The 19043-nt window shown below is 35.9% G+C and overlaps 1 protein-coding gene across 1 annotated transcript; it reads right to left on the reverse strand.

Moving 5' to 3' along the window:
• Window positions 1-3237: 3237 nt before the first annotated feature.
• On the reverse strand, window positions 3238-16838 carry LOC107596989 (choline kinase alpha-like). Its single transcript, XM_016287874.1, has 9 exons — window positions 16592-16838; window positions 8285-8398; window positions 7866-7999; window positions 6874-6978; window positions 6557-6615; window positions 6242-6446; window positions 5952-6151; window positions 5563-5702; window positions 3238-5041 (listed from the first exon to the last, which is right to left on the reverse strand). Exons 1-9 carry the CDS (start codon window positions 16643-16645, stop codon window positions 4982-4984), a joined length of 1071 nt encoding a protein of 356 aa, XP_016143360.1. The 5' UTR covers window positions 16646-16838; the 3' UTR covers window positions 3238-4981.
• Between the last annotated feature and the right edge of the window lie 2205 nt (window positions 16839-19043).

Consider the following 19043-nt stretch of genomic DNA (forward strand, 5'->3'; position numbering starts at 1 on the left):
TTATAAGTAATAAACAAGATTTTAAAATCTATATGATGTTTAATAGGTAGCCAGTGCAGTGTTGACAGAACTGGGCTAATATGGTCATACTTCCTGGTTCTAGTAAGAACTCTAGTTGCTGCATTTTGGACCAGCTGGAGTTTGTTTATTAAGCGTGGAGAAGAACCACCCAATAAAGCATTACAATAATCTAACCTTCATGTCATAAATGCATGGATTAACATTTCTGCATTTGACATTGAGAGCATAGGTCGGAATTTAGATATATTTTTGAGATGGAAAAATGCTGTTTTACAAATGCTAGAAACGTGGCTTTCTAAGAAAAGATTGCTATCATATAGTGCACCTAGGTTCCTAACTGATGAGGAGGAATTGACAGAGCAATAATCAAGTCTTAGACAGTGTTCTAGGTTATTACATGCAGAGTTTTTAGGTCCTATAATTAACACCTCTGTTTTTTTCCGAATTTAGCAGTAAGAAGTTACTTGTCATCCAGTTTTTAATATCGACTATGCGTTCCGCTAGTTTTTCAAATTGGTATGTTTGAAGAAATATAGAGCTGAGTATCATCAGCATAGTGAAAGCTAACACCGTGTTTCCTGATGATATCTCCCAAGGCTAACATGTAAAGCGTGAAGAGTAACGGCCCTAGAACTGAGCCTTGAGGTACTCCATACTGCACTTGTGATCGATATGAAACCTCTTCATTCACTGCTACGAATTGATGGCGGTCATACAAGTACAATTTGAACCATGCTAATGCACTTCCATGAATGCCAACAAAGTTTTCTAGTCTATTCAAAAGAATGTTGTGGTCAATAGTGTCGAACGCAGCTCTAAGATCCAATAGCACTAATAGAGAGATAAGATGATAAGATGATAAGAGCAGGTAATTTGTAACTCTAATTAGAGCAGTCTAAGTACTATGATACGGTCTAAATCCTGACTGGAAATATATAAATCTATATAATGAGCTCTACTGTAGAGATTTAACGTGTAAAAAATATTTTTGCAACGTAAAATACACTGCCATACAAGTGAAGGAAGTGCAAAGAACACAAAAATATTATTTTACTATAATAACATATAAATTAGATCGTAACATTTGTCTATCCTCAACCTAAGTTCCAATCTTCACCACGTTGTTAACCAGCAAAAGTCAAAACATCTTGTAAACAACAAAAAGTTTACATTTTAACGTGGCACAGAGTCTTAAAAACACACAATTACTCACAAGAGGCTGAAAAGGCAGCAAGATACCAGTTCAAAAACAGAGTAAACAAAATGCACTATTTGTAATCCAGCTTTAATGTCTAAATTTTCTTGTCTTTCTATTTAGAATATTTTAAATTATTCTAAAGTATAATGGGAACTGGAAACTACAAACATTCTCAATAATGGCTCATGCCACTATTTACCAATTACATTTTGGTTTCTGTGAGTGTGTTTGGCTGTTTATCCTGAGCTCTCCTTTATCTTTACCCCGCTGAACGACAGCCAGACCTTTCACTTTGGCATCTGTTAGAGAGATAAAGATAAGAGTCAAAAAATCTCCCTCCTCTCGCTCTCACACATCAAATTAGGAAAAATAAAAAATAAAAATAGCAGCTCAGGGACACCTCACTGGCTGGACATTCACAAATACACACTCATTACTTTATAACTGCGACCACTAGCTTCCGGTCATGATGAAGATTACATATTGTCATTAGGAATGTTTTTTTACCAATAGCAACCACTAATAGCAAATGTTAAAATGCTTTAAAAAGCCATTTTACACTAATATTTTAAGTTATTTTTTTAAGTAATGTAAACCCCTTACAAAGTATAATTTGCTTCCAGCCTACAGTTCATGAACTGAATATGGAATATTCGCATAATTAATTAAAATTAAGAAGAATTAATCTCTATATCAAACATTGATCAACAGCGTTATCACAGCATTTATTTTCTTGCTATTTATGCCAACTATTATTTTTCTTCCATAATTTCTCTCTCTAAATAAACTGCAGAGTTTATGAATATGCTGATGCATTTAGCCATCCAGAAACACTGTTTCAACTTTGCCCATTAAACACTGTACAATTCTCCAAATGTTACAAAATATGTCAGTATAGCTAGTAGTGTTAAAAGATTACGAATATCCAATTTTGTTTGAATTTGTTTTAAATCAATTTCTGAATACATTTGCTGTTTCCATTTTTAGACTCTGGGACATGACAGCATCTAAAGCAATACTGCAAGTATTATCAATTCAGTGTCTTTTGAGTCACAACCTCACACATTCCACTAAATTGCACGACAACCCTGAGGAACACCGTGACATAAAATCTCACAGATTAAAGCAAATATAAGTGTTTAATCGTCATGAAAGGACAATAAGTCATTCCGTGCGAAAGGGAAAGGGTGAAAATAAATTCATAACCCTAAAATAGACATTGTTCTATATTTTTGGATTCGAGAATCATACATCCTTGAAATTTTATAGGAGATGATAGTGAAACACGTGTGGGGCAAAAATTAAGGACGAGTGATGAGCAAGTTATTTAGGGTGATTCAACTGTCCCTTTGTTCCAACATTGTCTACCACAGGCTGCTTTGGAAACAAAACATTTCCAGCCCTTCACAGTGCCCTTTGTTTTGTGTCACCATTTCTTCAGCATGGCTTGGCATGTATACCAGTCAAACGGGTTAAAAGCCATGCTTTAAATTCCTGTCCTAGTATTCATCCAGAACTTTGATACTTTAAATATTTAAATGAACTTTGACGAGTAAAGGGTTGTCATCACATAGGACAAAACACGTAACTGCATTACTCATTATTACGTGATTTATGGGTTTGGAGGTTTAGAGAAACCTATGTGTGTGTGTGTGTATGTACTGGCAATCTCAACTTCTGCAAAGAATCTTCTAGAAAGCGCTGCCATTTTGTCCGTTACAGTTGATTTTACTTTTAGGACATTACTTTTAGCAAACCTCTGAAAACATTTGTCAGGTTAGCTGAATCTGCTTTATGATCAAAAACTGAATTACATGCCAGTGTAAATTTATGTGTGTATGTGGATTTTTGTCATCCATTATTAAACTCATTTTCACATTTATAATTATCATCACTGAATTAAGATTTGGAACATGATCCTAAACTTGGCATCATAACTTTTGATTCTAGTTTAAACAATCTTTTGTGACATTAAGGGAAGGACTGAAAAAAGAAAAGGACATATTGAGACAAAATAATTTTACAACCCTTTATTCACAGTCATATGCAAGCATAAATTAGTACATTACAACCTGTTGAATGGTTTCACTTAAGTCTTTAGTATTTTCTATTCCTCATTTTTTATATTTGTACATTTAATAGATATTTAGCGAGAACAAGCATCAGATGCTTTATATTGATGTTAACAGATGAATAAGTTAGTAAAGCTTGTCTAGATAAACAACTGATTTTAAAAACAGAATCATTCAATTATTATTTCAATTTTTTTTAACATCAACACTATACTTTCACTTTTCCTTTCTGTTTACTAATGTTCTAAAAATTGAGATTCATAGAGACCAGTTACATAGGAACATGTAAATAAATATATTTATTTTATTTTATATGATTTAAGATATGTGCGTGATATGTGAAAACAGAAATCAATTGATCACCAGCATACTACAGTTAAAAAAGGGCCAAGAGATCCACTTGTATTATTTCAGTAAGGACACAGAACACTTTCTTAAGAAAAATACAACTTCCGTTGCAGAAAAATAATAGAAAAGTTACATTTGCAATTAATACAACTTTTTCACAGAACTGTTTCAGAAAGTGCCTTCGACATTACCATTAGCAAAAAAAAGCAAGACTGCCTTAATAATATTGTATTACAATACCTATATTTCAAATATATGAAAAAATAAACAATATCTTTACCGCAATTTAAGGCTATAAGTTGAACTAAAATGCAAAACTAAGTGAATATTGTTCAGTCGTAAAACACTTTTATAGCATTCTAAAAAAAGAAAAGGAGAATAAACATTCATAAACGTTCACTGTGAAATTGTAATCAGACCAACTGTTATAATAAGCGTTATATTAAACAAAAGGCTGTTATTTTAAGATCAACTGTTATAAAGTTTTATATTAATATCTAACAGTTATCAATTCAGTATCAAATCAGATACAGGCGGGTAATCTCATACTTATCAAATTCTTATAAAATAAACGAGCACCTCTAACAAGAGGTGAATGACATCACTATGGTCAAAACCATAGTTTTCCAATGTTAAGACAGATATTTCATACTACACGCACATGGTGCGGTCCCACAGGTATTTCACTTCACAACATGCGGATCTACTAGAAACAGACATCAAACAAGACATGATCTAATAGAAGTACAAAAGAGGTAAATCATCCAGTAAAAAAAACACCCAAAAAATGGAAACAGAAATGGAAACAAACACAATACTGAATCATCAGAAGCGCAGTGTTAACATCGTTTGGTCTGTTACCATCTTCTGGTTACAGGTCCAGTTTTTGAACCTTACTCTTTCGCAGCACATCTTCTATCACCGGTTGTATAGATAACACTACATGACTAGGTGATAAGAAACACCACAAGGCTGAAGTTAGTATGACGAACTTTCCACCACTCCATTCTTTGACTTGTGAATCAAATTGCAGCTGTGTAAAATATTTTCCCCTGTGACCTTGTTATTCTTCTCTGTCCAGAAGCTCAGGCTGGTGTGTTAAATGTGAGAAGCTTAAACTTGTAAACACTGAGAATCAGCATATGGGGACACTCAATGCACAGGGCCTTTTTTTAAATATGTATGTTGCATTGATTTTGGTCCATGCAGCACGGTTGAATCACTACAGACGCAGAGCATCCTCTTTTAAACACAGTCAAAATTTGCGCCGCTCTTTTCTTGACACCATATGAGCAGTTGTTCCCTCTTCCTACTGTCCGTTGGGAATTTCTGCATGTTTTCTTTAAACCCTGAGCTTCTTTTTCAGCTCAAAGTACGCGTCAAATCTGGCCATGGCGTACTCCTGTAAAGAATGAGAAAATATTATTAGAGAATAAACGAATAGCATTTTTAAATGATATATATTTATAACAGAGCAGTTCTACAAGATATAGGAGCATTATATAGACTATCATTGTCCTTTTTCTTTTGTTTTTTTGTCCATTTTATTTTATTTCTTATTATTTTTCTAATATTAGACATTCATTGTATATTATTCATTGTTTTAAAAATGGTCAAACTTCAATAATAGTTTTTTTTTTAATACACAACATTTTATTTAAAAAAACATTACAGTGGCACACACTCAGTAGGTTTACAGTCATGTTACCCTGACCTCACAAGTATTTGTGTAATGTCCAAAGAGTTGTCAGGCAGCGCAAATATTGCACAGGCCATATCTTTACATATCTGATCTCCGTTGATAAAATCTTGTCTTATCTAAGAGCTGCACTGTGTACAATGGAATAACTCCGTAATAACTCAACATTAGCAATAACTCAACTGCAGACACAAACACTTGATGGCTTTCTTGCAATAACTCACCATGTACCCAAACTCAATAGTTGATATTTTGGCCTGGATCACGGACCACAATCCCCAGAAGAAATGGGAGGCCAGAGCGAACCTAAACGAGAGAGCATTGAGTTCACAAATTACAGATGGAAAGAACGTTTGGGAAGTCTCTGGAAATGTGAATCATTGCTGGACTTGGTCCAAATGTCTTTTTACAATATCCATTATAGTAGTACAGTACGAGACCCAAGAGAGAGGGCCTTATTGCCTGGATTCATTTCCTTCTGCTTTGCTGCACAAGCACTGTCAATTGACCTAAACATGGGTCACTTACGCCCTAGGAGACTACACTGGATGGCAAGATTGGAAAACAAAGAAAGCATGCCTTGACCCTTGTCGTCCACCACTAGAACAGTGACCTTGCCGATACAGAACCCCCACCAGGCTCCTAAAAGAACGTGTTACAGTTTGGAGCTTATTTGCCTGAGGATCCTCTTTGAGACCTGTGTTTGAGCACACGCAAGAATGTGAGTACCCTAGCAACAGTGTGGGATCATTGCCAGAGCCTTCAACGTCTAGAGGTCCCTTCTTAGAAATGGGGCACCCCAAGTGTTCCAAACTGATCAGAAACAACCGAGTTGTCTTGAATAATAGAATCAGAGAGTTCTTTAATTCAGCTCCAAAGATGTGGGAGGTAACAGATCAAAACTTAATTCCCATCAACATCTGGCCGTTACAAAACCAGGCAGTTTTCTTAGAATTTAGCTGCATGTGCTTCTTCTGATAGAGCATGTGAGGAATGGATGTGACTATGAATATTACAGACCTGTAGTTGTAGCTGCTGTACTCAAAGTCGATTAACATGAGCCTCTGTCTGTCTGTGTTCTCACGGCTACTCAGGAGCAAGATGTTTCCTGTTTAAAACATGGCAGCACTTTTAAAACATTTGATTAAACATTAAGTGGACCTTTGTTAGAAACAATAATAAAATACAGACAATCACAGAACTAAACCCATGTCTAACCTTCTTGCAAGTCATTGTGGCAGAAAACAACAGGAGAGGGAGTTGATTCAAGTAGACACCTGTGTACACAAACAGCCATTTAAGTAAGCACACAAAAGACATCAATTATGAGCAGTCGGCAAACACATTCTACATTTGTCAATACATTATCTTGCTATCAGTCACTCTTGAATCTCTTAAAGTGTGAACAGTTTCCAGGGGTTCTGATAAAGCATGTCAACGAAACTATGCTGGAAATGTATGATGAGATGATAATTCCCCTAAAACAGAAGTGAAATCACAGCTGTACTGAATAATCAAGATAATAAAGATCTTACTTGAGACTGTCCATCTCTTGAGGCAAGTTGTAGCTCAAAAGGCGGGAGAAGTTTCGTAGATGGTGCTCCCTGGTGAAGGTGAGCTGAAGCACTTGATCCATGTACCTGTGCAGTAGATGAGAGTACAAAATGATTGCAGTGTTGGCCATCAACAAAAATACTCAATATATTTGCAGGCAAATACAGACAGTTACTCTTCTATTTTCAGAGGCGGACAGTAACTAAGTACATTTACTTGAGTATTGTACTTAAGTACACTTTTTGAGTATCGGTACTTTACTTGAGTATAATTTTTTCTATTTTGAGCAATTACGTAAGCTAGAGTGAAAATTCATATGAGATGATAAATGCTGGTAATCTATATTAAGGTCCCAGTGGAGATAGTACTAAAGGCTATGGGGTTTTCCAGAAAACATGAAACAGAAAACAGTACAGCTTTTTCTTCCAGGGAACTAGGTTTACATATATCATATTTAAAATGTTATAAACTTTTATAAACTGAATTTCATCAGAATAAACTCAATACTGTCAACATACTGACAGTAAGGATTCAGTTCCCCACGATGAACATTTCTGACCATTTAAACAAACTAGACAGCCTTTTTTAACCCTGTTAAAGGTTGTGTTCTAGCCATTTTGACCAAGAGAGGATTTTCTTTTTCCTGAAAATGCTACTTACTGACACCCCCCAGTATTTTTGTGCTTTTTTTAACCACCTTGTTACACTTGTGGTGGTCAAAAATTATCAGTCTACAAACAATTCACTCAAAAACTGAGGTGCATAAGCTCAGATCAATGAGTCCTACAATCAGTAAGCTCCAAAACGAAATACAAACATGTGCTAATTGAAAGAAAAGAAGTTGAATTCACAATTTGGTGATTTTATAACATTATATGCAAGCAATTTGTAAAAGGCTGGAACAGCCAAATTAGTTAAAGGATTTTCAGCACAGGACAAGTGTTAATTTGACAGATATTTTATGATCACGCACTTTTCCATGGTGCCAAACAGCCACTTTGGCTCCTTGTTGAAGGGCATTCTCATTCCATGAAATCTGGTGATCTTTTCAGCAATCTCAGCAAATATACCAGGGACACTCAGCTCATCTGTGGACAATTTTCGACTCTGCAGGCAAACATTGAACTTTCAGTTTGTGATTTTATAACTAAAACAGAAACAATTTCGTAACTAAAATACTAAAAGTTGCACTTGAGTTTTAAGTTTCTGTGTATTAAAAATCACAGAACATCATTGAGCAGCTGAAAAAGTGACATAAGGAAATTTGCCTAGAATGTCATTTGATTTTTCTTCCAATTTGCAAGAAAGGGATTCATAAGCATTAGTGTCAAAACCGTGTTTCACATCCAGAAGGTCCTATCACTCATCATAGCAGCAAAGTTGAAGACTCACAGGGACAAACTGTTCCAGTCTCCCCTGTGGAAAAATGCCATAGAGCTTGGGCCCAAGCTCCCTCTCGGCCAGGATGGCAAACATCACACTCTCCAGTACCATGGCATCAGCTCCCTGCAAACACAAAAACATACGGATACAGTTTGGGCACTCAACAAGTTAAATCAACTGCCAAGATCTATCATCAAACCACACAGACTGCCATGAAAACCTGCTTAGCCTGATTGGACCTTCAATCCCTTAAAGAGAAGTTCAGCCTAAGTTAAAGGGGTCATATGACGTTGCTAAAAAGAACATTATGTTGTGTATTTGGTGTAATGCAATGTATTTCAGTGGTTTAAGGTTCAAAAAACAGATTATGTTCCACATAATGTACATTATTGTTGCTCCTCTATGCCCCGCCTTTCTGAAACACGTCGATTTTTACAAAGCTCATGGACCCTTTTCACATTTCCGGGTTTCTCAGCAGCGGAAGTCGTCATAGTTGGGTTAACTTCGAGAGCAGTGAATGGGAGAGTACCACAAATATATTTTTTGCATTCCCATTTGCTCAGATAGCAAAAGAAAAACTCCACGATAGTGTTTTTGTGACTTTCAATAAAAGGATTAAAATTGAGAGAGACTGATAACGGCAGTCAGAAGAGAGAACGATGTCAAATTTACCATCCCTCCCATAGACGCTGCATTAGAAACACCCTCGCATTAGCGTTAAAGGGGTGCTATTATGCTTTTTCACTTTTTCAACTTTAGACTTTAGTTAGTCTGTAATGTTGCTGTTTGAGCATAAAAAAGATCAGCAAAGTTACAAAGCTCAAAGTCTAATTCAAAAGGAGATATTTTATTCAACATTTTAAAAACTACAACGAACGACTCGTTTGGACTACAATGCATATTTTCCGGGATTTGTGACATCACAAATATCGACGAATGGGACGAGACCTGGTTGAGCTGCACTAGAGAAGGCAACGAGTGTTATCACTATGTCGGAGACACGCTAGCTTTCCCAAGGCAGACGAACTTAGAGTGGTTACAATCATCCAGGTTTAAATTGGGCTCAAATTGATTTGATTTTGACGCAATATTTACACTGAAGCTCACAGGTGGCTGTGGTAAGGTGACATTTCCTGACCAGTGGGGAGCCCCAATCACAACACACACTGGCCCAGTTAACCAATCACAGCACATTTCATATTTCAGAAGGCGGGCCTTCATTTGATACAGGAACTATTCGAGCTGTTCATGCCAGACTGGGGAGGTGTTGTAGTGTGTAGTGTGTAGGTGTTGAGAGGTGTTGTAATAATGTAAAATATGTGAAAAATAATGTGTTTTTCGAAAAACCTAGTATGAGAGCCTGTTCTAGTACACCCCCAAAACAAAATCAAGACTTTGTAAAAGAGCATAATAGGACCCCTTTAACTGTTTTTTTTTTGTAATTTGATGCAAAGGTGATATAATACAAAGAATAATGTTATAAATGTACATAAAAAATAAATAAAATACAAATATGAAAAACTTTCGGGGATTTACGATGCTGATGACCGTTAAACGCACCATCACAGTCTTGTGAAAAGGGTCCATCGGTCTGAAAGGCGAGGTGTACGCTGATTGGCCAGTTATCCAGTGCGTTGTGATTGACTGAATGCCTCAAGCGTGTGACGGAAATGTTACGCCCCTTACCATACTGTGATGCCGTGTCCTGGTGCGATGAGACAACACTAATAAAACCCATTACAAACGAGGCATTTATTGCATCCAGTGAGGACATAATTACTGATTATAATGACTTATACTGTCTTTTTACACGTTGCGTATCGCGCCGCATAAACATAAAACTATGTCTGCATTTGTGATCAGAGAAATGACAAACAACAAGCGTTACTCTACACTGCTCAAAACTCGCGTTTGAATCATCAGTGGCAAATTCTATAAATATAAAAAACTTACTTACAGACTGTGAGTCAGAAGCGCCAGACTGTCCTTGCAAAGTTGGAACTGCCCCATTTTATAGAAACAGTCTTTGTGCACAGAGGCATTGTAGGCTACTCTGCAGGTTCAAGTCATAAAATCATAAAATGCGCTGCACACATCTGAATATTTGGGTTGAACTGTTCTGGAACAGTGTTGTAAATACAACTTAACCACTGATTTCTAGTTGTGTCCTCTTTTGGAAGGCCAAACAAAGTAGTTTCGCTTTCACAATGAAACACACAGCATCACACACGGCGGGCTTGAATGGGCGGAGGCCGGCAGGCTTGAGTGAGGAACGGCCAGCTTGAGAACAGCGTGGCCGGCGGCCTTGCGGCAACCACATATGACGACCCCGGGCTGGACTCTGCTTCGTCCACGGTGAAAGCCGATCCAGCGATCCACAGCGCAAAGTTGATGAATTTCCTCAGCGACCAGCACGGATCAGCTCTAGGCATGACAAAGCGGATATCGTCCTCTTTTGGAAGGCCAAACAAAGTAGTTTTGCTTTCACAACGAAACACTCCACGTCATGGTGGCGGCGGCAACAACAACACTACAGCGAGAATAAAAGTTACGCCTTCTTTCTTTGCGTGAACATTTGAGTGGTGTCATGCAAATCTTCCCACACAGTGACGTAGACATGGGGGGGGGCATGTTTAAACAAGGTGTTTTAGGAGGGGGTGGACAAGTCTTAACTTTTATAAAGAATATCTCTTTGGGTTTGCAACTTTAGCGATATTATCTATGCACGAACAGTTTGTAACACTCCAAAGAGAATGGAAAATTTGAAATGGCATCATATGACCCCTTTAAAGAACTTAATTCAAAACTGTGATGCTATAAAGGACAATAAATTCTGCACTGAAACCAATTCTATCTGAGAGCCAGTCATTTTGTAACAGTGGTGATGGGCAGAAGCAAAATCAATGGCAGTGCTGGAGCAAAGTGAGTTAAATGAGAAAAACAAGTGAGGCAATTGTGCTGAGCGAGGCAGAACTTGCCAAACATCCCAGTCATTAATTGTGGCTGCTTAACTAGCAATGACATTAAGCCTGTTTTTGGACAAGGCTGTGCCAAGTGTTAATACACAGAACCGAAAGAGCTCCCTTCCTGTGTGGGGGAAATAAAAGGTATCTCAATTTTTCAAAACATTCTACAGTTCTGCTTTTACTTGTTCCCTCCAATTAGAGATCATCTAAAAACAGATTGCCAAGAGATTATATATTTACCAGTTATCAGTCATTGAGTGCTGTACTTTGAACTAATGCCTTAGGAATCCAAACCTGGTAGGGCAAATGTTTGAAACTGCAAACATGAATGATTCAAATGTTACAGAATTCCTGTAACATTAACTTGAACCACTGATGTCTCATGACAATGTTACGCAAAAGTTTTGACCACAAACTGGCACACCAATATGGTAACAGAAAGTCAAACAGAAAAATGCCAAAAACTAAAATTATAAACGTATATGACTTTCTTTATTCCCTGGTGAGTATCCTAGCAACTCTTTTCAATGTAATGAAAGAGAATGAAAACTGTGCTGAAAAAAAAGAGTCTGGATCAGTCCATTCATTGAAATGATCAGATTCAAATATTTCAATTTCTTGTCTTAAATCTTTTCAATAAATTAATTGCATCAAATTTTTTTTTAAAAACAGATTTGGAGAAAAATTAGGGTAAACAAATTATGGCTTTAATTTCTTTTAAAGGGGTCATATGATGCTGCTAAAAAGAACATTATTTGGTGTATTTGGTGTAATAAAAAGTGTTTATGCGGTTTAAAGTTAAAAAAACACATTATTTTCCACATACTGTACATTATTGTTTCTCCTCTATGCCCCGCCTTTTTGAAAAACGTCGATTTTTACAAAGCTCATCGGTCTGAAAAGCGAGGTGTGCTCTGATTGGCCAGCTATCCAGTGCATTGTGATTGGCCGAATACCTCAAGCGTGTGACAGAAATGTTACGCCCCTTACCATACTGTTGATGCCGTGTCCGGCCGGAGCGATGAGACAAAAACATTCAAACCCATTATAAACTAGGCATTTGTTGCATCCAGTGGGGACATAATTACTGATTATAATGACTTATACTGTCTTTTTACGCGTTGCGTTGCATATCTTTGCATAAACATAAAACCCTGTCTGCATTTATAATCGGAGAAATGACAAACAACAAGTGCTACTCTACACTGCCCAAAACTCGCGTTTGAATCATCAGTGGCAAATCCTTACAGTCTGTGAAAACGTACTTACAGTCTGTGAGTCAGAACTGCCGGCATTGTAGTCAACTCTCCCAGGATCAGTAAACAGTCCTCCATAAAATGTGCTGCACACATCTGGATATTTGGGTTGAACTGTTCTGGATTTGTAGTCGTGTCCTCTTTTGGAAGACCAAACAAAGTAGTTTCGCTTTCACAACGAAAAACACAGTGGCCTATCGTGAGCAGAAGCCACGGCTTAGCGTGAGCTGAGGCCGGGCTAGAGTGAGCAGAGGCAGGGGGGTCGAGAACGGTGCGCCCGGCGGATTCGACGAAGGAACGCCAACCACATGAAAGCCGATCCGGCGATCCACAGCACTAAGTTGATGTATTCCCTCAGCGACCAGCACAGATCAGCTTTAGGCATGACGAAGCGGATATCGTCCTCTTTTGAAAGACCAAACAAAGTAGTTTCGCTTTCACAACGAAGCACTCAGCGTTTCCACGACATGGCGGCAGCAACAATACTACAGTGAGAATAAAAGTTACGCCTTCTTTCTTTGCGTGAACATTTGGGCGGTGTTATGCAAATCGTCCCACATAGTGAGGTAGATATGTGGGGGCGTGTTAGATCGAGCCGTTTTAGGTAGGCGTGGTTAACTCTTAACTTTTATAAAGAATATCTCTTTGGATTTGAGACTTTAGTCTTTGCAACTTTACAGATCTTCTTTATGCACCAAGAGCTTGTAACACTCCAAAGAGAAAGGAAAAATTGAAATCGCATCATATGACCCTTTTAATTTTGTGTCAACTTTCCCTTTAAGATCACAGTAAATATTGTAATTATGAGTTCCGAGCACAGGAATGACCAATCAATGTCCTATTTACAAGTGGGAAACTAGAAGTTATTTGAAACATGGTGGAAACACTGATCTGTTATATAGATAATGTTTGAATAATCTATGTATAATCTATATATAGGGACCAGTGAGTGGACAGCAAGTCTGTAGCAAATCGTGTAGCACTTAACTTTTCAGTTTACCTCACATCAATTAATACTTTTCATTTTTTAAAATTCAGACATAGTTGTTTGGTTAATTATAACAATTAGAGTTTTTATTTGGTATATTTCTTTTGTTCTGCGTAGACTACTTGCATGTTCCATTTCCAACATGAATGCGTGACGTCCTAATAACAAATGTCTGACTCAGAGGAGCAAGTTTCCCAGGTGCAGTTAAAGGCAGAATTGCATAAGTAGTTCCTGTATTTAGTGTCCTATAAAACAACAGAAAATCTTTTGCTAAGTATTAATAATCAAGATGACCAAACACTTCAATGTGAATAATAAAGACATTAAATCACCACAGGCTCTTGCTTAGAAGAGACCCCAAAAGAAAATCTCTTCAAATACTCATCTCAATTATGACAATTATCATGGCATAGATTCTATACTGTGTGCAGGGACAGCACACATTGAAACTCAGTTTAACCTACCATCTAAGTCAAATAATGCATTGGCCTTGAGTCTTTTATCTCACTACAGCTCAATTTAATAAGGTCAGGTAAAAGCACTGAGCTCATTTCATCTGTGTTTGACATTATGCAAGAATGGCACGCAATTGCGCAACAAACCTGCTGAGGAAATATCAGCTGACCTGCGGTGTTAAAAAAAACCATCCGGTTCTCTCAGAAATTAAACAGGACACTATGGCCTTTCCATTGGAGACTTAGACTTCCTCTAAGGATACACCATCGTTGGCTTGCTTTGGAAGTAGGAATATATTGGCAGAATCAGCAAGTTTTCTAATTCTTCATTTAAAATAGTTCACACATACTATACGACAATAACTCATGCTCTTCATTTAAATTTGTTCTGAAATGTCTGGTCTGCTGCACAGTGAGTCAAATGATTTAACGGACAGCACTCTTCTACGAAAATATGCCTACAGAAACTGGTTTCAGACAAGTTTCCTAGAAACTACAATTTACTGTGACTTAAAACTATTCAACTTTTCCACTGTTCTGCAGAACATAGTTCCAACAAACATACCTGATTAATGAAGGTCTTTAGGATTACATGACAATTACAAGCAGGTTTGTCTGATTACACCTGTGGTAGTGTCTAATGACTTATAAACAAAGGTGCCCAATCCTATTCCTGGAGCTCTACCTTCCTGCAAAGTAGAGCTCCAAGTCACACGCACCTGAACCAACAATAATTAAAATCTTCAGGAACACTTGATAATTACAGAAAGGTGTGTTTGATCAGGCTTGGCACTGAACTCTGCAGGAATGTAGATCTTCAGAAACAGGAATGGGCACCTATGACCCAGAACAGGGGTAGGCAAGTTCGGTCCTAGAGAGCCGCAGTCCTGTAGAGTTCAGCTCCAACCCTGAAAACAAAACTCACCTGCCTATAACCTTAGTAATCCTGAAGACATCGATTAGCTTGTTCAGGTGTGTTTGATTAGGGTTGGAGCTGAACTCTGCAGGACTGCGGCTCTCTAGGACCGAACTTGCCTGCCCCTGACCTAGAACAAATTCAAAAGAGCTTCAAACATAACCAACTATTTAAATAACTACAAGGCTTATTTCTTGGAAATAGGGTAAATTTTATTTATTTGAATTTATTACATTTCCAATCATTCCATTAGATGCCACTTTTATTCTTTTCACCACACACCTATACAGTGTGCATAGGATACATCAGTGCTGCTGCCTTCAAAAAAATGATTGATTTCCTACCTCCTGCAAAGCCAGCATTTTTCAGGTTTCAAACAGTCTCTCTCTCTCCCTCCCTACCCTGTTATCTGACTAAGCAATGGCCATGTGACTGCTGAGCAGCAGCTGCTTGGGTTTTTCCAGTGCCAGTTAATACACAAGGCATAATCACAGGATTACTGAAGCAGATCAGTTCACAGCAGCACAAGGGCAGTATCTACATGCAGGTGTTATCAATGTCCAGCGAGGAGGGGAAGTCCATCTCAACAGTACCACCACTGGCCCTGTGTGTTAGTCTGTGGAATAAATGCACACAAAACTACACATGCAAAACAGATAGAAGCAAAGTTTGAAGAGGCCAGACAGCTGATGCTGAACTGAGACAGTGAGGTTAATGCTGGGATAAGCTTCTAATAGGATGCACTGCTATGACTCTCAGGGAAATAATGCCAATCAGAAAAATGTAAAGTGTGTCAGGGAATGCGTCTTATCAGTTCTGGGTGCTCTTGCTTTGCAGCTATGAATATGAACCTTTTACACAATCATTTTCATATAAATAATTAGTAATATATTAATTATATAATGAATAGTTTTTGTCTCGTTTTGAGTAAAAATATTTAAATATTGTTAAACCAAGACAATATTACTGGAGAAGCTAAATTGTATAATATTGGTTTCAAAAGAATTGGTTTCAGAGAATAATAATATCTTTTAAATATAATTTTGTATATACTTTATAACTTTTAAAACGTTAAAATTAATTTGCATGTCTTTTTTTAAAGATCTTTATACGATATTTATATTTGGTTTATTTTTCTTACCCCATTAGAATTTTTTTTTTAAGTTTTAAGCATTAATCTAAAAAAATGGTGAAGTCGAGTTAAGAAAAATAAACTCAGTTGAAGATGCATTTACTGAACAAAAGTCTTATTATCTTATACAATTATGCATATAAGAATTATTTTATATATTTACTAAAAACAAGACAAAAATACTGAACAAAATTATTTTGTGATGCATTAATAAGAGGGGTTCTAAGTGACCAAATTTCCCCAAAACACTACTAAAATACGAGAATGTAACAATAATAAACCCCAGAGCTCATGGAAAATTTTGACCTAAAAGTTTGAAATCACAACTGAGACAGGTCCAAACAAAACATATCTGATGACCCAAATAGCATGTCCCTTGGCCTCGGTGGATGATGGGATATGAGGTACAAATACAGTAACAGCAGTTTAACTAGCTATAATGCTTTTAGGAATTTGTCCTCTTGATGGCCTTATATTTGCTATAAAACATGTCAGATGAGGTGGAATAAAGACAAAAACCTTTTATAGAGACACAAGCCTATAAAGTCACGTTCTGCTCACATAAAAACAATAGAAAAACAGACCTTTGCTAATGTTACTTACTTGAAAGTGATTTTCTGTGTTTGATTGTCTGGAATCCCCTTTATTACAGGACATCTAGCAATAAGAGAAAAAGCAAAAGACTATCCATAAGAACAAAGTTGTTGTCTATGTGACATTTGACCCTTTTCATAATGTAGCAACATTACGTGACAGAGCTATTTTCCAGAACCCACTATAAACCATTGAGACTGTGTCTTTGGCAGCACAGTAAGAAAGTGCATTAAACAAATTAACTAACTTTGTGATAAAAAAATCTTGAAACCTAAAAATTGATTGGTGATTTAAAAAAAATTCCCATTGTTTTTGCCTTTTCATGTCTATTCTTGTCATTTTATTTTTTTAGAAAAACTGAATCCTGGTGTCCTCTACAGAGGACATAGCATAACACATAAATAAAATATAATTTTTCAAAAATGTTATTTTACCATTTTTTTCTCATGCTCTAAACAATGTAATGGCATGAAAAAATACTAAATTCACAAAGCTTTTTATTTCTGGTTCTCAGGAGGATATTAATAGCTATTAATATTAATTAGTAATGTGTCCGCTCAGAATCTTCAGACTTCGGTCTTCAGTTTTATCAATATTCTGAATAGGACTGTTTCTAGTAGCAGTCACACTGAACTCTCAGATTGGTTGTGAAGTACAGTAGTCAACATTTGAAGTGGATTACAATTTTTCTATTACTTATTTCCTATTACTTGTTTCGCTTCTGTTTCAGTTTTTTATAACCATTTCTTACTATGTGTAAGTAAGTTGTTGTTTTTTAGCATGTGTGTTTGCCAGTGTTATTTTTTAGGATTACTGATAAACTACTGTCATTTGATTTGTATTATTTGTTATTTATTTTAATTTTAGTTACATTATGTCTGAATTTATTATGTAGAGTTTTATTTAATTTGAGTTATTTTAATACTTCAACAAACTAAATGGAAATGAAATAATATATATATATTGCATTTATAAATGTGTATGTACATATACAGTATATATGTATGTGTGTTTATGGTTGTACAAACTGTTTTTTTTTTTTTTGGTGTTTGGCTTAGTGTTATGTTAGAATCATTATTATACTCTTATACCTTTTGTTCTTTAATATTTTGAATTGTTTTTAGCTTTATTTTTTTGTTTTTCATTTAAATGTTAAGTTTTGACATTTTGTTGTATGCATTTGTCATTTTTATTTAATCTCTTTATTTTTAAAATGTGTATAGGTAGTATTTATAAAGTTTTAGCTTTTAGATTTGGATTTGTTTTAATACTACAATTGATTGCTTCTGTTGTCCTCATTTGTAAGTCGCTTTGGATAAAAGCGTCTAATAAATGACTAAATAAATAAATAATTAAAAATTAAGGCGAGACACTGCAGGTGAATAGGGTAAAAAAAATAACTAATAGTTATCGCCTTACTTACCCAGCTGATTAATTACACTGATAATTGCAAAAAAATTTTGTATTACAAGTTTTCTAAAATGTTAGGTTTAGATATGCAAATGAGTCATTATTTAATGAAATATGCGCTAATTTGCATACATTTCTAGTACAAAAATCTAAACACTGGATGATGTCAGTTTCAAAATTTTTGTTGAATTTTTTTGACCTATTAGAGTCAAAAGTTTTTACAGAGGGAATTTTGGGTATCTAATTTTTGTCACTCCATAATTCAGAAACTGCTTAGAACGGACAGAAAACACTATATTTTCACCATTTTTAGGGGATTAAAATGTTATATATAATCAAGCAAATTATATATGAACAAATCCCTCTGTAAAAACCTTCAGAATATAGACAGGAATAAAAATGTAAAGTTTGGTGTGTGTAAGTGCTACTCAAGTGGAGATTTATGGCTCAGGAGAAAAAACTCATTTTGAGAAAACGACCTTTAAAAATATGCATTGTAATTTAAATCTATTGACACAAATAGATAAAAGTGCTATAAAATAAACACTTAACAGTGTATTTGGGATGTTTTCTTTCCACTAGTCTGAAAAAATACTTTATGAAAAACCAAAAAGCCCAAAATCTCAAACTTGACAGGTGCATGAAAAAACAATGTTTTTGCCTGCAGTGTCTCCCCTTAAAAAAAATCCAAAAAACAATGTTTAATTTTTATTGAAATACATATGATATATATATATATATATATATAACATTGCAAGGGGACGATGAAAAATGACAAATAAATAAATTATTTTTACACATCAGGGACACAAATTGCACCTGTTTCGTGTGATAGACCATGTGAATTATCTATCTAGCCATCCATCTATCTATCTATCTATTTTATTTGTTTTTCTTTGTACAAGTAGTTGTCGAATCTGTGTATGTGGACTTCTTTTGGAGTAGATTGTTCTGTTGTGGTATGAAAGTGAGTTTTGTATTTTTGAATGTGTCTTGAAGTTTGTACCAGTTAGCCATGTTGTCATTTAGGAGTAGAAACATTTTTTTTTTT

The sequence above is a fragment of the Sinocyclocheilus grahami genome, unplaced genomic scaffold, assembly GCF_001515645.1.
Source record: "Sinocyclocheilus grahami isolate Dianchi unplaced genomic scaffold, SAMN03320097.WGS_v1.1 scaffold225.1, whole genome shotgun sequence".
Classification (NCBI taxonomy): domain Eukaryota; kingdom Metazoa; phylum Chordata; class Actinopteri; order Cypriniformes; family Cyprinidae; genus Sinocyclocheilus; species Sinocyclocheilus grahami.

Bases quoted from the DNA above. Each gene is read 5' to 3' on its own strand.
- LOC107596989 (XM_016287874.1), bottom strand. From the start codon at position 16,645: ATGTCCTGTAATAAAGGGGATTCCAGACAATCAAACACAGAAAATCAC. The intron at 6,979-7,865 runs GTGCGTGATCAT...TCTACTGCACAG, and splicing joins CTGTTTGGCACCATGGAAAA to GTACATGGATCAAGTGCTTC. The intron at 5,703-5,951 runs GTCACTGTTCTA...TCACATTTCCAG, and splicing joins GGGGGTTCTGTATCGGCAAG to AGACTTCCCAAACGTTCTTT.